The following is a 19,957-nucleotide window of genomic DNA, read 5'->3' as shown; positions in this document are numbered from 1 at the left end:
TAGAGGAGCACTAGCATACCAGAGTTTATGGTCATAGGGAAGCCCAGAGCCTGGTCATAATATTACAGGCTGAAAAGAGTGCCTGTATTTTTTCACAGACTACAACACAAGCCAAGAAAGTTAAACAGACATCTCTTTAGATGATATCATTTTGTTGGAAGAACTGAAAGCTTACAAACTTCTAAAACTAGCTCTGAAAACAGCAGCACAAAAAAATCTTGAAGTTTGGGACAATACTTCCAAGACTGCTCAAGTAAGCATGGCACAGAAAAGTTTCATCCCAGAAACTTTAATATACAGTTAAAAGTCAAGATATAGGCTGAAAAAAAAAAGAACCAAAAAAAAAGAATCTCGATCAGAGAAAATTACCATGGTAACAGGGATGATCAAAAAACAAATTAGAAGATTACAAGAAAGTAAAAAATTACTATATTTAAAGACTCAAAGACAAATGTGAATTGGTCTCAGGCCCCAAAAGAATTCCTGGAAGAGCTCAAAAAGAATTTTAAAATTTAAATAAGAGAAGTGAAGGGAAAAGTGGAAAAAGAAATGACAATGATGAAAGAAAATCATGAAAAGTCAATAGCTTGAAAATAAAAGTGGCCTAAAAATAGTGAAGAAAAAATTACCTCAAAAAACTGGAATACACCAAATAGTAAAAGAGAAAAACTCTTATTAATCTTATTGCCATTTAAAATATCCTGCAGAAGTTTCTGGATCTTGGGGATGCTAATGGAACAATGAATCAAAATGATATCATGTATCTGTGATTTCTCTATTTTAGTATCTCTGAAGATTTTTTTTCATGGAATCCAGGTGTGCCAAAGAAGAGGTTAGCATTCCATTTTTTCAAAATAGGCATGGATGACAGAGATACAGAAGTTGAAGCCTTCATCAGTCTCAATACTGCACTGTACACATTCACAAGCATTTCAGAGTTGGCAGGCAGTCCTGATGTGTTTGTATATGATATATTTGAGTCACGTGACGAAATGGTTGAGAATGAGGTTATTAAAGACCTGTCTACCCAAATGAGTGTCTTGGACTTGACTTCAATTACTTCCAAGACCAAAGATCATTATTTCTCTTGAACCTACCATTTTGGCCAAGTCATAGCAACAACAGCAGCAACTGGCTCACTGATGTTCTGAAGTGTAATGAGACTAGCAAAGGTTCCAGCATCTTTGATGGCCTGGTGTTAAGTAGTCATGAAAATGAGTACTACTATGACCAAAACATTTGTAACATTTTTTCCAAGGCAAAACTTGGCAATTTCTTTTATCTTGGCATAAAATAACTTCTAAATACAAACTTTTAGTGTTCCCTATGCTCTTTGTGGATCTGTCTGTCCATGAAAGGACAATGCTTCATATCTTACTATATAAATACGTCATCAAATCAGCAATCAATTAAATTCCTGCATTAAAAATTGGAATGGCAGTGTTAACTGCAACTTTATTCTAATCAAACATTTATGTTGGTGAAGGCAATAGAGTTTGAGGTGATTCAGTTTCCTTGGTTATTAGCAATGATCTCTACTTTCCTATGCTGAAGATTAATGGTATAAGGAATAAATGATAGCAAGATCAATGCCAACTATGGGTCCTTCTAACCTGATTATGTAACATACATTGACTTATTGGATCTAAGTGAGGCAGAGCTGTTCAAAGTTGTCAGCTTTATTCTCTCTCTCAGACTCTTCAGTCTATTTGTAGGACAGAAATGAAGATGACTGGCATAAAGAAGGATTCTGGGAAGATGGTGGATTAAGTTAGTAAATTTCCAACTATACAGATTTCTCCCACAAACAGAACAAATTTGCACCTCCAGGTGAATATAGACTAGTGAAAGATAAAAGATTTGGGGCAGACCCAGGGTCATCCAGGCACAACCCAAGAAAATCTGAAGAAAGATGCTGGCTGGGATTAATTATGTGAAGTACAAACACCTCTGGGCTGGCTCTGCAGAAACATCAAGTGGGGACCCCTGGGGTGAACTGGGTTTGGCTAGAGCCTCAGCAGAAAGCACAGAAACTTTCATTTCCTGAACTTCAAGCAGAGTCAAGAATCTGAGTCCAGGAAGACCAAGGGAACCTCTGCTGAGCTGATTAGGAATGCCGGGCCCAGTTGTGCTGCACAGACGTGACCCTGGGGGAAAAGGAATCAGTACACTTAGTGAATACAGAAGCAGTGGGGCAGGGACACTGCTGCTGGCACTTGTAGGAGGGGGGACTTTTGTTTTGGGATTCCAGGTCAGAGGAAAGAGCTGAAGTGAAGCTAGAGACATAATTCATACATATATGTAAAAACCAGCAAAGAAGAAAGAACCCAATCATACAAATTTACTATGGGAATAGAGAAGACCAGGGTTCATCTTCAGAGGAGGACATTAAAGTAAAAAAAGCTTCTTCTACCCCAAAAAGTAACATCAGATGGTTCCCTGCCTAGAGAGAATTTATAAAAGAACTCAAACAAGAATTTAAAAATCAAATAAGAGACATTGAGGAAAAATTAAAAAACAAAAACTACTCAAGAAAAACAAGAAGGTTGTGAAAAAAGTTATCTAATTAGAAAAGGAGATACAGAATCTTAAAGACAAAAGTAACTCTTTGAAAATTAGAATTGGGCAAGAGGAAGATCTTTTATAAAAATACAAAAGACCAAGAAATAACAAAACAATACAAAGAATGAAAAAATAGAACAATGTGAAACATAAGAAAAACAACAGATATGGACAACAAATCAAGGAGAGAAAATATATGGATAATCAGACTATCTGAAAGCTATGACCAAAAAACAATTCCAGACAATTGTCCTGGAGTGATAGAAACTGAGGTAAAGTAGAAATAGGAAAAAAAAAAAAATCCATAGATCACCACCTCATAGAGATCCTTTGTGGAAAACACATAGGAATATTATTGTCCAAATCAACCCTTAGATCAAAAAGAAACATTTGCAAAAAACAAGAAAAAATTCAAATATGTTGTAGCTACCATTAGAATTATATGAGGACTTAGCAGCAGCCACAATAAAAAACCACAAGACCTAGAATCATATATATCAGCAAAGAAAAGAATTAGGCCCGGGGCCAAAAAATATCATATGCAGCAAAATTATCTGTAATACTGAATGAAAAAAAATGGATCTTCAATGAATTTGCAGATTTTCAGGCCTTTTTTTCAACCAAACCTGAACTCAATAGAAAATTTAATATATAAAAGCCAATATCCAAGATTAATTTCAAGTAACTTAAAATGGACAAATTGATTTTTGGGGTTTTTTTGAGACAATTCTGAGGTTAGGTGATTTGTCCAGGGTCATACAGCTAAAAAGTATTACGGGTCTGAGGTCAGATTTGAACTCAGGTCCTCCTGACTTCAGGGCCAGCACTCTAAACACCATACCATCTAGCTGTCCCAAATTGTTGGGGTTTAAAAAATTTTTTTTTTTAATTTTTTTGTTTTTTTTGTGATGACCATGTTTAGCACCCAGAGTATATTAAAATTAGCTGGAGTCAGAATAAGGGAAAATCCTTAATCTTTATTCTTTGAGGAGATGAAGGGGGATGACGATCTGAAATGAGAGCAATAGCAACAGGAATTCAGCCAGCAGTGCCTCTCCCTCTCTCACTCCACCCACCAAATCAGCTACGTGTAATCTCCTATACAACACATCCAGCTTGCACTGAGAGTAGGCCCAGCCATTCTATCTCCAAGCATATGTTAATATTGTGCTAATTAGCTTCAAGTGCTAAGAGGGACCTCAGGGCAATGAGAGCTTCAAGAGCTTCAGGCCCATTACATTTTTAAAATTTCGTTTATTTATTTATTTTTAAATTGTTTTGTTTTTTACATACAAATATATACCACAATGATCAATTCTGATGAACGTGACTCTTTCCAACAATGAGATAACTGATGCCAGTTCCAATGATCTTGTGATGAAGAGAGCTATCTACACCCAGAGAAAGGACTGTGAGAACTGACTGCAGATCACAACTTAACAGTCTCATTCTTTTTGTGTTGTTTGCTTGGATTTTGTTTTCTTACTCATTTACTCTTTTTTTTTTTTTTAATCTGATTTTTCTTGTGCAGCAAGGGAATTAGATAACTATATTGATACATATTGGACTTAATATATATTTTAACATGTTTAACATATATTGCATTGCTTGCCATGTAGGGGAGGGAGTGGGGGGAATTAAGAGAAAATCTGAAACACAAGGCTATGCAAGGGTCAATGTTGTCAAATTATCTGTGCATATGTTTTGAAAATAAAATGACAAAAAAAAAAAAAAAAAAATGTATACCATATGTTTGACATTAACATTAGTAATTGGGTAGCTCAAAAGAAATAATGGGACAGAGCTAAGTATGATCTGACTCTAAAAGGCAAATCCATGTAGGAAAAGGTAAAAATAATAATTATATTATACAAATGAGGTGCACAGGAAGAGACAGAGGCATTAGAAGGAGAAAAAGGGCTCATAATTCTGAAAATCTACTCACATTGGGAACTAGTTAAAATTTTAAAAATTAAAAAAAAAAAAGATGGCTGGTATGGCTTCAGATAGAGTAGATGACCTTGGTAGCTTCAATGACTGACCAATCTCTGAGTGCTCCACAATATCCATCTTAGCTGCCTTTGTGGCCATTTGAGCAAACTGTTCTCATTTGCCCGTTCCACTGAGGGGAAAGTCTTCACCAATTTGGTGTAGACAATTCATGAATGGTTTGAGGCCTTCCAAAATCTTTGTCACCACTGTCAGGATGCCCATGCCAAGGCTACCTCTTTTTCACTCCTCTCTTTTTATGATTAGGAGACACCCAGCTTTTTAGAGCCAAGGCCCAGCAAGCAAGTTGTGTCCTAGACTTGGCTTAACAACTTTGTAGCTCACCCTCTGAATGATCCCAGCCACAGCAAAAGTCTGTAATTGTTTTTCACCAGTATCAGTTGGTCCCTGAGCTTGGATAAGCACCTGTAGTACCCATATTCTTGTTCAAGACGACCTGCTATAAATTAAACTTTTCTCATAGTTGCTGTTACTCTTCTACTGTTAGGGCTACACTTTACTGCTTGCTGACTTCGACATCCAAAATGATGACCCACACGATACCATCCTGTTTTTCATCATCTGTGACTCCAATGACTTTCACTGCCACATTACCTCTTCTCTGATCTAAATCTAAAAGCTTATATTTAATGTTTCCTTTTCTGACTATCACTCCTTAATTTGTTACTTCTCTGATCCTCCAGTCTACCCTTAGCATGATCTACAATCACAGATTCTTCTGTCCAATTCACTGAGTTCATTAAACCTCCTTCAAGAGGTTTAACATTAAAATCACTTAGACATCATCCTATACTTCTTAACCCCCTTGACATTTCATATGTGAATGATGATCTTTCAGGTTTATGATCTGTTAATTCTTCTAAAAATCTGTAATGATCTATCAGACCTAGACAGCACCACTCAGGTAATGGGGGCCTGAGATGAAAAGGATTTTGTGTGCCATCTGCTGGTCAATAATCAACTGTTCTGAAACTGAGAAATGCCAACAAATAAAATTATAAACATGATTTTTGGCTCTATTAATGTTAGATCATGAGATGAAAATCGAATTGGCTATTTAAAAATCCCAAGCAACATGTTGTGATATGCTAAGTGTTAAGTGTTATAGTCTATTCTATTTTTAGATTTGTATTTAGTTGTGAGAAACTTTTTCAAGCTACAATCTGTTATGTCATATTTTCCTAACACAATACTACGAATAAAAGAGTAACTCAGGTATTTAAATATTTGTTGATAATGTTAAAAAGACAATCATTAAATCAAACCGTGTGGCTACTTACACAACATACTTACTACAAAAGGTGTAGGAACATATCTTGAGAACAAATACACAGGCACTCCTTTGGACAGCAAAACTGCAGCAGTTAATTTTGCAAGTCTACAAAGAAAATATACTTAGTCTCAGATTTTACTTTTCTTTTCAGAGACTTAACTTCTGAAAAATATTCATGCTACTCTGCATTAAAATATGAAAGATAATACACAGCATCAATTAGCCCAATTTCAAAATCACTGGCTGATTATCGAGGCCCTAAAATCCAATTTAATTCTCATATTAAAAAAAAGAAAATCCATCATTTTTAAACCACTAAGAGAATAGACTCTTTTCTCTCTCTTTCAACTAATGATTCTAAAAAATCAGTGAAGTGGCCAAAGAACAAAAAAATCCAAGGAAGAAAAACAAAAGATGTAGGGTTTTCAAAATCTACATAATTTGTCTCTTAATAATTAAGACTTCACAGAAAATCATGAAAAGATTAACCTACACACCAATATTCATTAATAATTACAGCAAAGTTAAATAGGGTAAAATGCAGAAGTAGTCCTTTTTTTCAGCTCCACATTCTTAATCTGAAATTAAAATGATAGCAATACAACAAACTATAAAATAAAAAAAACTTATACTTTTAAGAAATTTATTCCAGTTACAAGTCAGTTTTTGGTAATGTTTATTCTGGAATTTGAGTCTTTCAAATACAATTCAGCAAATCATGATCATATTTTTAATAATCTCATATTTCATGGATCCAATTTAAAAGCAATTTTCCAACTGGATAAATGTCATATTGTTCTCCATCCTAATCCAGTTCGATACTTAATTTTTTGATATATGGATAGTGGACATGATCAATTATGATAGACTTAATTAACTCTTCTCAGCTATATAGTAATCCAAGACAATTCCAACAAAATGCCATCTGTATTCACAAAGAGAACTATAGAGACCAAATATGGATCAAAATATACTATTTTCACCTTTTTTTGTTTGTTTACCTTTTCCTTATGGTCTGATTTTTCTTGCACAACACAACAAATACTGGGAGAAAAAAAATTTTGGAACACAAAATCTTATCAAAATAAATGCTGAAAACTATCTTTATATGTATTTGGAAAAATGAAATACTATTGAGAAAAAAACAAGAAATATATACAGCGTACCTCTGACTGCTACAGCTACTGGTCACCTGGCCCCTGGTGTCATAGCCGACAACAAAGCCTCTCTGCTTTAAGTCTGAAAAACATCTCTCAAGGTATTTGTACATCCCCTAGAACAGATAAAACATTAAATGGTTAGCTCATAGCTAATACCTTCACTTCACAGCCTTCAATTCAGTTATTTATTTATTATTCATTCATTTATTTAGTGTGTCTGATTTCTAAGTGGTATGTTCTCAGGTTCCCTCTTTAATTCCAATACTCCTAGAGAGGTTATTTGGTATGCAGAAGCAAGGTGGTGATTCATTACTACCTTTAGTTTTCCATACAAAACAAATGACAAGAAAGCATTCAATAAAATACGTAAAACTTCTTCATTAAAAAAGCAGGCCCAATTTAATAGCCTATTACACAAAAAATATAAATATATCTAAAAACTAAAATATTTGACAGCAAAAATTGAAACTATTTAATTAGTTTCCAACTGCTACACTTCCACAAATGAAAACTTTTGCCATTCATTCCCTTTTCTATTTATATGGATTTAAAATGTTCAAAATTGGACTCTGCCTGCAAATTTTTCTAACAACCATTTTCAATGGTACTACCTAAGTTTTATCTGGGTTGTTTTTTAATCCCTCTAAAAAACAAATCTGTTATATACCAATTGAAGAGAAATTTCTGGCATCTATTATTTCCTCTGCATATTCACTGCCATCAATTCAGACTGATATTCTTCCAACAACCAAACTGTTTCCCTTTTCTCTGTTACCTCTCTGCCAGATTAGCTTTCCTAAAATATCACAGGTTGCATCCTACTTAATATTCAATATATCATATAAAAGTTACATGATCTTGGTCTAATCATTACCTCCCTCAACCACAGTTTTTTGGACTATAAAATAAAAATAACATCAAAGGAACTGGTATTAAATGGTATTAAGCTCTTTAGTTTAATACCAGTTTGAGATGAGGAAACTAAGGCCTAGGAAGATAAAATACCTAGGCCAAAATTACAAGGGAAATAAGTAGCAGATAATGGATTTAAATCCAGGTTTACTAATTTAAAGTTCAGCACTTTTATCTTTCTCACAAGTTTGTTCTATGTCTTAAAAGAAACAGTAAATAAGAAAGTACTATAAAATGTTATTTAAAATATAGTACTTAGGGAATATGTCATTTGTAACCTCTTTGGCACAAGACATTTAAGTAAGTGCTAGGTAAGTCACATGAGAGAAACTTAATAAATAATTGATTAATTGAAATTTAGATTTGTAACATATATATAATAGGAAGAACTGAACTTGGGACCAGAACAACTGAGTTTAAGTCTAGTCTTCAATACTTATGATAATGATTATACTGAAATTCTTCTGACTTTCTTCATCTGTAAAATGAGGATTAAAAACCTTTGTACTACTTAAACTTTACAGGGAGAGTACAAGGTATATGGTATAATTTTTGGTATTTATTTTAAAGATCTATGTATTTTAATGTGACTATTTTTCAACCAACACAGATCATAACATTTTCATCCCTCGGTAGACTATTTCTAACTTATAGCAGCTAAGAAAAAATATCGCCTACTAAAGAGCTTTTCTGTATTTATAAAACTAGTTCTTAAATCACAGTCTATTAAAGAGGTAATATTCTAAGCTTTTACAGCTTAATAGAAAGATATCAAAGCTTACCATTGCACTAGCATGGATTTCAAGAGCCATAGATCAGATCCATGTAGCAATAAGGTATTAGTCTCACTATTGTATCTGCCATATTGCTCATAGGGTTTGTGAGAGAGGAATGATCCTCATCCTCTAATCATGTAACTGAATAAAAAGTTTTTAATCCTCTAAGAGTGTTTTCCCACTCATTTACAATTATACGCCTTAAATGGAGGAAAGTATATCACACTTGCAAAAATATTACTGCAAAAGCTGTGTTATTTATAAAATCATTAATTCAGAACTGCCTTTTTAGGGTACCCAAAATATAATAAAATCACACACTTTCAACAACAAGTACTATAATAAATAGGTTTGAAAGCCTCAAGTGTATTCAAAAGGACAGAGGAAGAAGGTTGGTGTATGCCTAGTCTGCTTTCCCCACTACTTTATGACTACCATCTCACTGAAGAAGAGAAAGGTACCTATATGTGCTAAAATGTTTGTGGCAGCCCTGTTTGTAGTGGCTAGAAGCTGGAAAATGAATGGATGCCCATCAGTTGGAGAATGGGTGAGTAAATTGTGGTATATGAACGTTATGGAATATTATTGTTCTGTAAGAAATGACCAGCAGGATGAATACAGAGAGGACTGGCGAGACTTACATGAACTGATGCTAAGAGAAATGAGCAGAACCAGGAGATCATTATATACCTCAACAATGATACTGTTTGAAGATGGATTCTGATGGAAGTGGATCTCTTTGATACAGAGAGCTAATTCAGTTTCAATTGATCAAGGATGGACAGAAGTAGCTACATCCAAAGAAAGAACACTGGGAAATGAATATAAACTGCTTGCATTTTTGTTTTTCTTCCCGGGTTATTTATACCTTCTGAATCCAACTCTCCCTGTGCAACAAGAAAACTGTTTGGTTCTGCACATATATATTGTATCTAGGATATACTGTGACATATTTAACATGTAAAGGACTGCTTGCCATCTAGGGGAGGGGGTGGAGGGAGGGAGGGGGAAAATCGGAACAGAAGTGAATGCAAGGGATAATGTTGTAAAAAATTACCCTGGCATGAGATCTATCAATAAAAAGTTATTTTAAAAAAATTACCCTGGCATGGGTTCTGTCAATAAAAAGTTATTTAAAAAAAAAAAAAAAAGACTACCATCTTTTGGGTATTATAAGGCAACTTATGCTTTCTTTCCTTCTGGGTTTTAATTTCCTCATTTGTAGGTCCTAGATGATCTCCAAGATTCCTTTCAGCTCTTAATCTATGATTATATGATCCTTGAATATTTGAATACTTTACTGTTAGGACACAATAGTTTGGTTCCCTTGGTGAAGTGATAAAAAGCACAAGTATGTTCAGATCCCCGAGGTCTGATTTTTTTAAACTACTAGCCAGATGCCAACTTGGGTATTTTTTCACTTCTTTTGTATTAATATGAAACACTATAATTCACTTAACTTCAACCCACATAAGGTTGCTAAGTAACTGAGTTATTACCCTCTCAGAATAACCAGAAGGATACCCATATGTAGAGCCAGACTGTGACCTTTAAGGTAAACAGATGGCTTCCAAAAAGAGCCACAGGAATGCCCAAGGGTCACAAGTTGGTATGTAATTTATACTGCAGAAGACCTTCCTCCAAATAAAAGAAATGAACAGATAGTCACTATCCGATATAAGAAAAGAAAAAGGAATCTTTAAAAACCTATATACATGAAATATTTTAGTGCATACCTGTGTTGACTGTATTACTGTAAGATCATTAATATAACAAAATCCTGCTCCCATGGCAGAACGAAGCCCAGCAGTGCCAAAAGTCATCCTGTAGCAAAGACGATCTCTCAGTTCCTTGTTCATTCCATTCCGTAATAGATTTTCAATTTGTTCTTTTGTCTTGGGATTCTATAAAAAATGTAAAATTTAATTTTATGAAAAAATATGAAAATGACAAATTTTTAAACACTTTTAAAGATACTGCACAATACCTAGTTCATTATAAATACAAAACTAGGATATATGGACATTTTAACTGTGAAACTTGTGTGTGTGTGTGTGTGTGTGTGTGTGTGTGTGTTGAACAAGAGTAGGTGGCTTGCTGGACAAGAGTACTTAACATGGATCAGGAAACCTGAATTCAAACCCTACCTTGGAAGCTGTGTAATTCTGGGTAAGTCATTTAATCTTTCTCAGCCTCAGTCATCTATATAATGGGAATAATAATAGCACTTATGGCTGTTGTGAGGATTCAATAAAATAACACATATACACACATACCTACATGTCCATATATACATATACAAATATATGAAACACTTTATAAATCTTAAAGTGCCATATGAATGCCATTACTATGATGATGATGATGATGATAATGATACCACCTCTAACTTAACTGATATAGGGAACTTAACCTCCTTAACAATTTATAATCTTAAAAAACTGCCTTGAGCACTGAGACTAAATGACTTAGAATAATATGGTCATGATGTATTAGAAGCAGGATGTAAATAAAATGGAAGATTATCATACACTAAGAAATGACTACTATGAATAATTTAGAAATACATGAGAATTTATATCGACACAAACCAAAATAGGCAGAACTAAGAAAATATACACAATATGACTATAATATAAATGAAAAGACGATTTAAGAAAAGTCAAATTCTAAGAAACTGAAAACCAGATGAAGGTCCTAGAGAACAATGAAAAAAAAAAATCCTTTCTCATGGCAAAAAAAATGGGTTAGAATAGAATACTGAACACATTCTCAGATAGGGCATCTAGACATTTTCACTTAATGATTGCTAGTTCTATCTCCCTAAGGTTTCCTTCTGTTTGTTCTATATTTATTCATTTATACATGTTCTGCTCCCAGTAAGAATTAAGTTCCTTGAGAGTGAGGGCTGGTCTTCTGGGGATGGAACTAAGATGGTGGAATAAAATAAGGAAACTGCTTGAGCTCTCCCAGTTTCTCTCTAAAACCCACACAAAGTCACTCTCTAGCTCTAGACCAGAAAAGATTCAAGAAGGCCCAGCTCAAACAAACTCTGGGAAAGCCAGTGAAAAGATCTTAATTACAGCAAATCAGCAACTAAAACCCTCAGTCCTGGATCAGTAGAGGAGTAGATCATACCTCAGAAGGCAAACTTTGGGGCACAAGGCCATTTCCTGAAAAGAACAGGCAAAGTTACTCCCTGAAAACACAAAGGGCCCCTGTACTTAAAACCAGGACTCAGAACTACACAAGAAGCTTGGGCAGCACTCCTTTTACCCCAGGAGCAGAGCTCAAGCATAAAAATAAAAAAAAAAAAAAATTAAAAAAAAGAAAAGAAAAGAAATACCAAAGGAAAATGAAAGAAAATGAGCAAGAACAGAAAAGAACCTTGGCCATAGGAAGCTACTATGGTGACAGGGAAGACCAAAACACCAACTCAAATGAGGACAAAATGTCCACAAAGGAAATCTCAAAAGAGTGATACGAATTTATCTCAATCCCAAAGAGGTTTCTTGGAAATGCTCATAAAAGGCAAGTATGAGCAGTAGAAGAAAAAATGAGAAAAGAAATGAGAAATATGCAAGAGAGCATCAATAGCTTGAAAAAGGAAGGAAAAAAAATTGAAGAAAACAACTCCTTAAAAAAATTACAACTGGCCCAATGCAAAAAAAAAAAAAAAAAAAAAAAAAAAAAAGATCCACTGAAATGTGAAATACTTCATTGGAAAAAACAGCCAACCTGGAAAATAGATCCAGAAAAGACAATTTAAAAATTATTGGCCTACTTGAAAGCCATGACCAAAAAAAGAGCCTGGATAGCATTCTTAAAGAGATCATTAAGGAAAACTACCCCAATATTCTAGAAACAAAGATGGGGAAATACTCATTGAAAGAATCCATGGATCACCTTCAGAAAGAGATCCCACAAGGAAAACCGTAAGGAACATTGTTGCAAAACTCCCAAACTACAATCGCAAAGAAAAAATATTGCAAGCTGCCAGAAAAAAAAACAATTCAAATATTAACAGTCAGGATTACTCAGGTCCTGGCAGCTTCTACAATAAAAGATTGAAAGACCTGGAATACTATATTCTGGATGGCAAAGGCTCTAGGTGTTACAACCAGAATTAACTACCCAGCAAGACTCAGCATCATCTTTCAGGGGAGGCAATAAATCTTCAATGAAATAAGACTATCAATCATTTGTATTAAAAAAACAAACAAACAACAACCCAGAATTAAACAAAAAATGTAATCTACAAACCCAGGACTCAAAAGAATCATAGAAAGGTAAACAGGGGAAAATATACATTATTTAAAAGTTAAACTGTTTACATCCTTAGATAGGAAAACAATATCTAATTCTTGAGAATTGTATCAGTCACTGAGGCAGACGAAAGGTACCATATACTATATGGGCTAAAAGTGTGGTTATAAATGGACTCTGATGTGATAATACCAAAGAAAAAGACATTAAAGGGTAGAAAAAGGTTTGTACTGAAAAAAAGAAGAAAGGGGAGATATAATGGGACAGATTAGATCACATGGAAGAGGTACAAAAGACCTATTACAGTCTAGGAAAGAAGGGAGGGAGATGAGCATTGTCTGAAGCATGATCTCATCAGTTTTGGCTTGAAGGAAATAACTTAATCATTCAGTTGGGTATAGAAATTTATTTATAAAGTAAAGAGAAAGAGGAAATAAATGAGAGGGGCAGAGCATAAGGGAGGGCAGAAACACTAGGAAAAAAGGTAAGAGAAGGCGAGAAAGGATGAGAGAAGAAAAGCTAGTAGATAAGGTAGGTTTAAAAAAAAACCCTACTATGGCTGTTTGAAATGCAAACACCTCTAGCCTAGCTCTGCAGAAGTATCAAGTGGGGACCCCTCAGGCTAGCTAGTTATGGCTAGAACCTCAGCAAGAAACATAGAGACTTTCACCTACTGAACTGTTTGTTAAGTTGGGGTTTCAGTCTGGGAAGACTGAGTGAAACTCAGCTGACTGAGAACACCAGGCCCAGTTGTGTTGCTAAGACATGGCCCTGAACAAGAAGGAACCAGTACCCAATGAGTGCAGAAGCAGTGGGGCAGGAATGCTACTGGCTGTGGGCACTTGCAAGAGGGAGGAGCTCTTGGTTTGGGGTTCCCCACCAGAGTGGAGAGCTAGGAATCTTAAGGCACCATCTCCCCACCCTACAACTAGAGGTGCTTACATCAATACCTCTTATTTTAAAAAAAAGAACCAGCAAAGAATGAACCTCACTACTAAAACAGTTTATGGGAACAGGAAAAGACCAGGATTCATCTTCAGAGGACACTTAAAAAAAAAAAGCTTCTATCCCGAAAAGCAACTTGAAATGCCTCCCTGTCCAGAGAATTTATAGAAAAACTCAAAAAAGAATTCAAAAATCAAATGAGAGATGTTGAAAAAAAACTAAAGAAAAAAATTAAAACCATCCAAGGAAAATAAGAATTTGAAAAAAGTTAATTAGAAAAGGAGGTACAAACTCACAAAGATGAAAAGAACTCTTTGAAAATTAGAATTGGATAAGGGGAAGCCAGTGAAGCTATGAGAGAACAAGAAATAACAAAACAGAAAATTGTGATCAAAAAGAGAACCTTGAAACAATGCAGGGAATAATCGTAGAAAATTGTCCTGGAGTGATAGAACATGAGGGTAAAGTACAAACAGAAAAAATCCACTGATCACCACACAAAGGGATCCTTTGTGGAAAACACATAGGAATATCATTGCCAAATTTTGAAACCCCCATATCAAAGAGGAAATTTTGCAAGAAACAAGAAAAGAACAATTCAAATATTTTGGAGCAACAATTAGAATTGTACAAGACTTCTCAGAAGCTACAATAAAAGATCGCAGGTCTTGGAATCATATCTAAAAATCATATCCAACAAAATTATCTATAATTTTCAATTAAAAAAAGGTACATTCAACAAACTTGCAGATTTTCAGAACTTTTATTAGCCAAAATTAACAGAAAAATTAATATATGAATGTCAATATCAAAGAGCAATTTTAAGGAACTCAATATGGACAAACTGTTTAAACATGGGCAAAATGTTTATGTTTTGTTTTGTTTTTTACATGGGAAATGTATATTTTATGTTTTAGATTTGCATCAATAATAGGCTAAGTTGAAAAGAAAGACTGGCAAGAATAAAGGTAAAAATAGTAATTGGGTTATACAAATGAGATGCAGAGGAAGAATAGACAAATGAGATACAGATGAAGAATAGACACAGAGGCATTAGAGGGAGAAGGGAGGATGGGGGGGGAAAGGAACTTACATCACGAATAGATTCAATAGGCAACACTACCTAGATATCATGCAGGGTATAACACCCCCCAAAATCTATAAAGAAATAAAGGGGGAGGGATAGGTATATATGGAAGAAAAAGATGAGGGAAGAAGACAAGGGAGGGATCTCTGGATAGGGGCAGGTTAAGTAACAACAAGCTAAATTATTGAGCAGAATTTAATGAAAGAGTCACTGGGATAGGAAAGACATGTGTGTACCTGGGGTATGTGTGTATGTATGAATATGTGTGTATGTATGTATCTACATATGCATACATGAATATATCTTTTCTTAATGTAGCTTGCTTTGGGATGAAAGGCAGATATGTGTGTGTATGTATGTGAATGTATATATCTACATATGTATATGTAAATATATTCTTTCTTAATGAGCACTGGATATTCCTCCAGCTATTTAAGTTTCGTATTTCTTTAAGGAATAGGCACTTTGTAATTAAATCTACACAAATATTTTGCATACTTTAGTAGATAGACATCCATACATTGTGCAATTATGTGAAATGAAATCTTCCTTTCTATTATTGCCTCTTGTATTATTATTATATAAAAATACTTATTTTGTAGACTATAACTTTACTGAAACTATTGTTTCAATTAATATTCTTACTGATTTCCTAGGATTTTCTAGATAAACTGTACTGAAACTGTCATCAGCAAAACTCAGACAGTTTTATCTTACTTTATCCTTTAATATAATTTTTATTTTTTGTTTTGAATAAGTTAGAAGAGTAGGCTGAAGCCAGTCTATATAGAGTGCATTGAATAATAATCTAGGTAATTTAAACTTTATGTTGCAAGCAAAGGAGAAGCCATTACAATTTTATGAGATGTCGAATGATGTGATCAGAACTATGCCTTAGAAAAATCAATTTGGCTGCTATGTATTAAGTGGAATAGAGAAGGGAAAGATTAGAAGCAAAGGGATCATATAGAAGATTATGATAGTCCAGAATAAAGTTAGTGAAGGCCTGAACTTCTACAAAGTCAATATGAAAGAAAAAGAGGTAACCAAGTAGAGAGATATTGCTAATTTACATGGTCATAGCAGAACTTAGTAACTAAATATATACAACAAAGGAGAAGTTCAAAGATTCCTGAGCATGAGTTCTAATGGTAGTTAAGGTAATTTGAGGTAAACTTCAAAACAGGGTTAGGGGAAAAAAATACCATTAGTTCAATTTTAGAATTGTATACATTTAAGCCTGTTTTTCCTCCTCATTTTCTTTCTTTCAGAACATTTATATTCAAGCTAGATTTCTCAAGATGACTAGAATAGGGTCTTCCTGGGCAAGAGATGCAACAAAAAATCCACATTTTTCCCAGAGTATAAAACTCCTTCAAACAGCAGGCCATGGCAAATCTCCACCTCTATCCCCAATTCCAACTTAGATGAAGTGTTTTCATATTTATCCTTAAGCCTTTGGGATGCCTGAGTCTAGGGAATGTAAGGGTCAGGGGAGGAGCCACGCATGGTGCAATCAGGAAGTATTAAGGCCTTGAAGCCTGAGATCCCCGATGTGATTTTCTGTGATCAGCATGGATACCTTGTGTGCCGTAGCTCTGGTTGCATTGAGATCCAAGTCATCAACGGGAGGTGTCTCCTTCTCTGATTGGGTGTGCATGTAACCTCATAGACTCTATACAAGCTGTGGGGACCAAATAGGTGGAATTTTACTAGGAATTGACTAAGAGTGAGCAGGAGATCAGAAGGGCAGGATGTGAGCACGTGGAACTAAAGATCTTAAGCTTGCATGTGGCTGTCCTCGGGTGCCCTGTCACACGTAAAACCATTGCTCAATGAAGTGGTGGCCAGAGATCTCTGAAGACTTCTGATTGAAGTAAGAATGGTAGAACCACTGTGCAAGACAGTGGCCAGAGATTCTTCTGAGGGCCTGGGAATTAGGAGTGACTAGTAATAGTGGTTTCTGGGTGGGAAACTACAAGGGAAAAAGAAGAAAGTTGGATACCTAGAACTGACAAGGTTTATAGTGATCATGAGGGAATCAATCTAGGGGGCCTCTTCAGAGACTGCCCCAAAGAATGTAAATAGATTCATATTAAAGGATTTTAAAGCATATTTCATAGGAACATTCCTGACAATCTACCACCAAAAAATGGCAATTTTTAATAAAAGGAATCTGTTACCAAATACAGTCTATCTTTGCTGATTGCCTTAAATGAGTGCACACATTAGAGACCTTTTGTCACATGGACTAACATTTATAATCTGTAATTTGTAGTGACACGATATGTTAATACATTTCTGCGGTTTGTACCATTTATTTTTAAATTAAAATCTTTTGTGAAACTTTACCTTCAACATCGTCTAATCACAAAAGTTGAATTTTAAGAATTAAGATGGACATTTCAGAAGTCTTTTCCTTTCCCTTCCCTTCCCTCCTGCCTTGGTATCTACAGAAATACAAAATTAGAAGAGAACTTAGAGGCAGAGCCTACAAAACTCTACATTCTCATGAGAGAAGATACTTAAAGGGTATCTGAAAAGGAACTGGAGATTTCAGAAAGGTCTTGGAGTCCTGGTTCCAAGCAAAATAAGAGGAAACCGCCTGTATTTGAGCCACAGGACTGAAGATCGGAGTTATGATTTTGGAGGAGAAAAGGATGGTGGTCAAAATATAGTACAATAGTACCTGAATGGGAATTCCTTTTAAATTGTTTTATTGGGTCACTTGCCCAAGAAGACTCACAAAAGAAGACCAAATGTCTTCTTTCAAGTTTATGAATTTCAATTCAAGTATATGAAATTTTCAACATGCATATATTAAATTCAATTTAATAGAATTCTAAGATCCCTCACTCATAGTTCTGGGACTGACTTTTAAAATACAGAAAGTTGGATGGGCATGAAGGCTTACTTAAAATATCTTTTAAAAAATACTCTTCATAGGATCATAGGTTTAAAGCAAAAAGTGACCTTACAGATAAGGAAGTTAGAGAGCAGAAATGTTAAGTGACCTATCCAACTACAATCACAGAGTAAATGCTTGAGTTGGGAGTCACAACAATCCAGTTCTCTTTCTACTGAACCACATTGTTCTCACAGATTCACAAAAGAAATGGGGGGTGAGGGGGGGGTGTCTTCTCATTCCTCCAGGAGATGGAGACTGAATTATCAAGATGATGAATCATAAAAGAAAACAGATGAACCCAATATTCTTCCCTATGCCCCCTATATGTTTTTTAGGACACCTACTTTATCCCACATACATTATTAGGATTTCTAGTATTTTAAGTTTTGATATTCTTATCCAGAACTTCAATCTCTGATCTGAAATGGAAATTGATAAAAAAAAAATACTTTCTATTTTTATAGAAAAAGGGTTTAATGTGGAGATAGCCATAACATAGACAATCCAATCTAAGCATTTACTAGCCATCTGTCTTATGTTCATGCAATCATACTAGCCGATAGATACAACTATGACATGATCCCAGATTATAAACTAGTAGGGGATATAAGATACATACAAATAGAATACAAAATAAGTACTTGGGAAAAATACAACAACTAGGCAGGAAGATATTGCAATTTGGAGGGGAAGGAAATACTAGCTTTTTAGACACACATTAGATATGCATCGCTTTAAGTTTTACAAATTGTTTCCTCAACTGGAAAATGGTGTGGCAGAAACTAGGCACAGACCAGCATCCTATACCAAAATAAAGTCAAAATGGGTTCATGATTTAGACATAAAGGATAATATTATAAGCAAATTAGAAGAACAAGGGATAGTTTACCTGTCAGATCTTTGGAAAAGGAAAGAATTTATGACCAAACAAGAAATAATATTTAAAAAAATGAAAAATGAATAATTTTGATTACATTAAATTAGTAAGTTTTACATAAACAAAATCATTGCATCCAAAATTAAAAAGGGAGCAAAAAAGCTGAGAAACATTGAAACTATCTTTATATGTAATTGGAAAAAAAATAAACTACTAACAACTGGGGAAAAAAGTATTCCTCATAACAGCTTGTACAGGAAATAGTGCCATTAACTCTATTTTATAACTAGAGAAATACACCAACTGAGTACATAACTTGAACTAGTTAACTAATAAGAACCTAAGGTGGAACTGAGTGCAAAATCTTCAGAGTTCAAATCCAACATTTTCTTTAAAAGGTTAAAAGTATTGGAACTGAGATTCTGGAACTTTCTGGGATTAGTACTAGAAGAATCACTAGGTAAAAATGAGGAAATATGTGCCATACTTGGTGGAGAAGAAGAATAATGCAAACACCCCGGTCAAAGACCATTTCAAATAAATCCCTTGAAAAGCAAGAAAGAGCTGGATAAGAACAGAAATGACAATTAGTGCTTTTTGGCAGGATAGCAAAATATGAAAACAGTATAGTGTGAGAGAAGGTTGGAGTCAGGTTACAGTGAATTTTAAATGCCAAGTTAAAGTTGAAAACTTTTGAAAATTGTCAGGTATGATATAGAAGCAATTCATGTTAAGGAATAGGTTCAACTGGATGATTGCTTCTATGGTCTCTTGACAGCTCTGAGATTCTGTTTTTGAGAAAGTAAGTGAGGGGCTCAGACTTTTGATTTAGAAAGAGACTGAAGCCAGGAATAAATAATCCAGAAACCTTTTCATATGCACTTGAGTGAAGCAATTTTTAAAAAATAATTCTAAATATTAAGGAATGCTTTTATGCATAAAAATTAATTCTGACAGCAAAATCCATCATTTACAATATGGTATTTCTTCCAACAATGTTACATTTTGCCTTATATTCAATCTCTTATTGTTGTATCTGAAAATAAGTCAGGACAAAAATAAAGTTACTTACACTCTTAGAAGTAAAAACATTATGTTCAATAGCAACAACATTGTAAAGAAAAATAGCTTGGAGATTTAATTCGATGAATAACCATGATTCCAAAGGAACAGTGATGAAA

General features: G+C 34.5%; 1 protein-coding gene across 1 annotated transcript in view; it reads right to left on the bottom strand.

Annotated features, from left to right (window-relative positions):
• Positions 1-19,957, bottom strand: part of PGM2L1 (phosphoglucomutase 2 like 1) — a 75,557-nt gene that overhangs the window by 43,763 nt on the left and 11,837 nt on the right. The window contains exons 2-4 of the mRNA XM_051987122.1: positions 10,430-10,597; positions 7,012-7,118; positions 5,866-5,950 (exon numbers count right to left, since the gene is read on the bottom strand). Of these exons, the coding sequence (XP_051843082.1) occupies positions 5,866-5,950; positions 7,012-7,118; positions 10,430-10,597 (360 nt within the window). The remainder of the gene's footprint in view (positions 1-5,865; positions 5,951-7,011; positions 7,119-10,429; positions 10,598-19,957) is intronic.

This window comes from Antechinus flavipes, chromosome 3 (assembly GCF_016432865.1).
Source record: "Antechinus flavipes isolate AdamAnt ecotype Samford, QLD, Australia chromosome 3, AdamAnt_v2, whole genome shotgun sequence".
In the NCBI taxonomy this organism is placed as follows: domain Eukaryota; kingdom Metazoa; phylum Chordata; class Mammalia; order Dasyuromorphia; family Dasyuridae; genus Antechinus; species Antechinus flavipes.
The sequence above is the reverse complement of the archived record's forward strand: the minus strand, read 5'-3'. Positions and strand labels throughout refer to the sequence as shown.